Genomic DNA, 3,189 nt, shown 5'->3' with positions numbered 1-3,189 from the left:
TTTTTTTTTTTCAAATATGCAATAAAACAATTCTTACTTCATAAAAAAACTATTATTCAGAATTCAGTAGCTGTTTAATCTGTTTGTTTAAGATGTATTTTACATCAAAAGACCTTAAAATGATTGGTCAACTTGCACAGCACCTAATCATCTTTTTAAGAAGTCATATTTGATTGACTTTGTTTGATAAGGTTGACTGATAAAATTATACCTTCAATTAAAGAAACATTTAATTGTGTAAATAAATGCTAATTTGGACTCTTATGATATTACATTTAATCAAATTTAAATAAGATTTATTTAAATATTTAAGAATCTATTTATGCATTATAAGAGAAATTGAATTATCAAAAAAATACTATAGAAAAAAGCGACACTTTTGGGCCCCATGCATAATATGGACTGAATGTGAAGCTGCGGGTCTACTAGAACAGGGAGTCATTAAAAAAAAAAAATATATATATATATATATAATTAATTTAGGGTCTGCAGTTTTAATTGTTGCTCTGTTTTCTGTGCGTAAAATCTGTGCGCAAACGAATGCGTCTTTTTCTTCCCTTTGACAATGTGTACTGCGATCCTTATTTTTATTAATCAATAACTTTTTTTTTGCGTTACTCACCACCGAACTTAAAGTTTTTATCCCACACTGACCACATTTGCACCGTGAAAAACGGCGCCCAGCAGATGATGTAGGCCAAAACTATCACAAAAGTCATTTTGACCGTCCTGAGTTTGGCCCTGGAAATGGTTGAGATGCTGCTGACTGAACACTTCCCAATCAGGCCGTTCTTGCCCGCTGCCCCAGCCACCGTCTTCTTTTTCTTGTACTTGATATTTTTCCATATGCTGTGGCAGATGAACCCGTAGCACAGGATGAGGATCACCACTGGCACCAGAAAGATCCCCACGGTCATCCAGGTGATGTACGCCTTGGAGCCCCACGGCTCGATGAAGTGCGCCCAGCAGTCCAAGATCTCGGAGCCGTTTTTGATCTCGCTTAGGGAGAAGATGAAGTACTGAGGGCTGCTCAGCACCAGGCTGCAGATCCATGTGGATATGATCATCACGTAGGAGCGCTTGGTGGGCTGCTGGAGGGTCTTCAGCGGGTGGCAGATGGCGATGTAGCGGTCCAAGGTCATCATGACCATCATGTAGGTGGAGGCAAACATCCCCATCACCTGGAGGTGCTTCACTATCCTGCAGAGAGCGTCCGTCCCGTAGAAGCGGTAGGTGATCTTCCAGCAGAGCTGCGGCAGCACCTGGAAGAAGGCGACCACCAGATCAGCCAGGCTTAGGTGCTTAATAAAAAGATGCATCCGAGACATCTTCTTCTTGGTGTTGTACATGGCCAGCAGGACGCTCACATTCCCGATCACAGCCACCACGAGGGTGATGCTGAGCACCATGATCTCGATCTGGGCAACATCCTCGTTTCTAGCAAAAGGGTCGGATCCGTTCGGGTGGACGGTGCTGTTTGAAGGGGTTCCCATCATCAGAGCATCAGTGAAGCTGAAAAGCAGAGACTGGTTCTCTCCACCTAAGAGAGGCGCGTCGGAAGAAGTGTGCATGGCACTGCCCCTCTGTGCGCCCTAGCAGATCCAGTGCCAGAGGGACTGTGCAGTGCCTCTGTAACGCGTCTATGAAGGTACCTGTTGCGCACACAAAGGAACACGGAGCTGTGTGGCTACCGGCTGCTGCTGCGGCTTTTTAAAGTCGAATCAAATCTCAGTGCGTAAAAAAACGCATGCGCTGCAAACATCTGCCCACATCCTCTTGGAGATGGAAGTTTTTAATGCAAAGAGCCCAAAGACCAGTTATTACCTCAACTGCAATAATCTAGTCGCAGCAAAGAAATAAAAAGAGCTAGTTTGAATGAGTAAAAGTTATGCATATGGAATGAGTTATATAATTGCGTGGCAATAGTGCTCATTAGGAACCTCCCACTTTACGCAATCTCCACAACAGCAGCTAATTCAATCATGGCCACACGTTTGGAGAACTGCTCTGGAATTATTGATTTAGTAAAGCAATTAATTTTAGATATAAGTGGGGTTATTTTATCATTATTTGTAGGTGTTGGGAATCTTGGTTTTACCATTTATTTCACTCAATGTTTATTAGGTTCTTAAATCTTTCTTAAGCTCATTTTGTATTATATCCTGTTAAAACCCTTGCCTCTCTGTCTTCCCTGCTCATTATTTTCTCTCTCCATCAGCTCCTTATTTTAATTCCCTTCAGCTCTTATTTTCATCTAATTGTCCTCACATGTTTGCTTTGTTTTCTACTTTATTCCAAAGCTTAAACAGTTTGTTGTCTTCCAGCTTCTTTGCTGGAATCTTCCATATCGAATTCTTCTCCATGTTGATGCTCCTTTCTCTCCTTACTCTGTCATTGGCCGATCTGGCTACCTGCCATTTCTGTGTGTTTCTTTGTGAGTGTTATGATTTCTTTACTAAATCTTTCAATTCATTAAGCAGTTCTTGAGTTCCTGCATTTTAATTCAGTTTTAGCCTCTCAGCCCTTAACACATTTTTAAAACTTGAACAAAACACAGTGGGATACATTTAACTAAACATAAAAACACACCCTGTTTCCTGGTATTCACTAACTCGGAACGTTTTTCGTATCCCTCACATTCCACCTTTTGTCCCTTCAAGGCTCTAAATCTCTCTGCATTTCATTTGGATTTCATTGCATAGACCATATAATATAAAATTGGGGGAGTGGCGGCCCACTGGTTAGGGCTTAGAGCTTGGAATCCTGAGGTTCTAAGTTCGAGCCCCACTCCCACAGACGGCCACTCTGAGTCTCTGAGCAAGACCCTTTACGCCACACAGCTCCCCGGGTGCCGCACAATGGCAGCCCACTGCTCGCCAAAGTGATGGGTTAAATGCAGAGAGTGAATTTCTTTAATGTGAGATCAGTAAAGTTCAATTGTTATTATTAAAATCCTAAAGTTAAGAAAAAAGCATAGGTGGCACATTTTAAAACTCTTAAAAGTGAGGTTCAACCTCCCAAATAATCACTTTGTACAACATCCTTGTCTTTTTTTTAAGCTTGTTTACTTAAGAAATAGAACTTTAATTTCTTGTTACAAAATAGCTCACTGGCAAACCACCATTGCTAAAGAATAGCACCACAGCATAATACTGCCACCACCATGTTTTGCCGAGGTAAAAGTTATTA

The 3,189-nt window shown here is 41.4% G+C and overlaps 1 protein-coding gene across 1 annotated transcript in view; it reads right to left on the bottom strand.

Annotated features, from left to right (window-relative positions):
• Window positions 1–1,807, bottom strand: part of LOC107096985 (arg8-vasotocin receptor-like) — a 5,238-nt gene extending 3,431 nt beyond the window's left edge. The window contains exon 1 of the mRNA XM_015393924.1: window positions 623–1,807. Coding sequence (XP_015249410.1) covers window positions 623–1,571 — 949 coding nt within the window. The 5' untranslated portion in view covers window positions 1,572–1,807. The remainder of the gene's footprint in view (window positions 1–622) is intronic.
• Window positions 1,808–3,189: the final 1,382 nt, after the last annotated feature.

Source organism: Cyprinodon variegatus, unplaced genomic scaffold (assembly GCF_000732505.1).
Source record: "Cyprinodon variegatus isolate N-32 unplaced genomic scaffold, C_variegatus-1.0 Scaffold663, whole genome shotgun sequence".
Taxonomy (NCBI): domain Eukaryota; kingdom Metazoa; phylum Chordata; class Actinopteri; order Cyprinodontiformes; family Cyprinodontidae; genus Cyprinodon; species Cyprinodon variegatus.
Note: the sequence above shows the minus strand (reverse complement) of the source record. Positions and strands in the feature narration are given on the sequence as shown.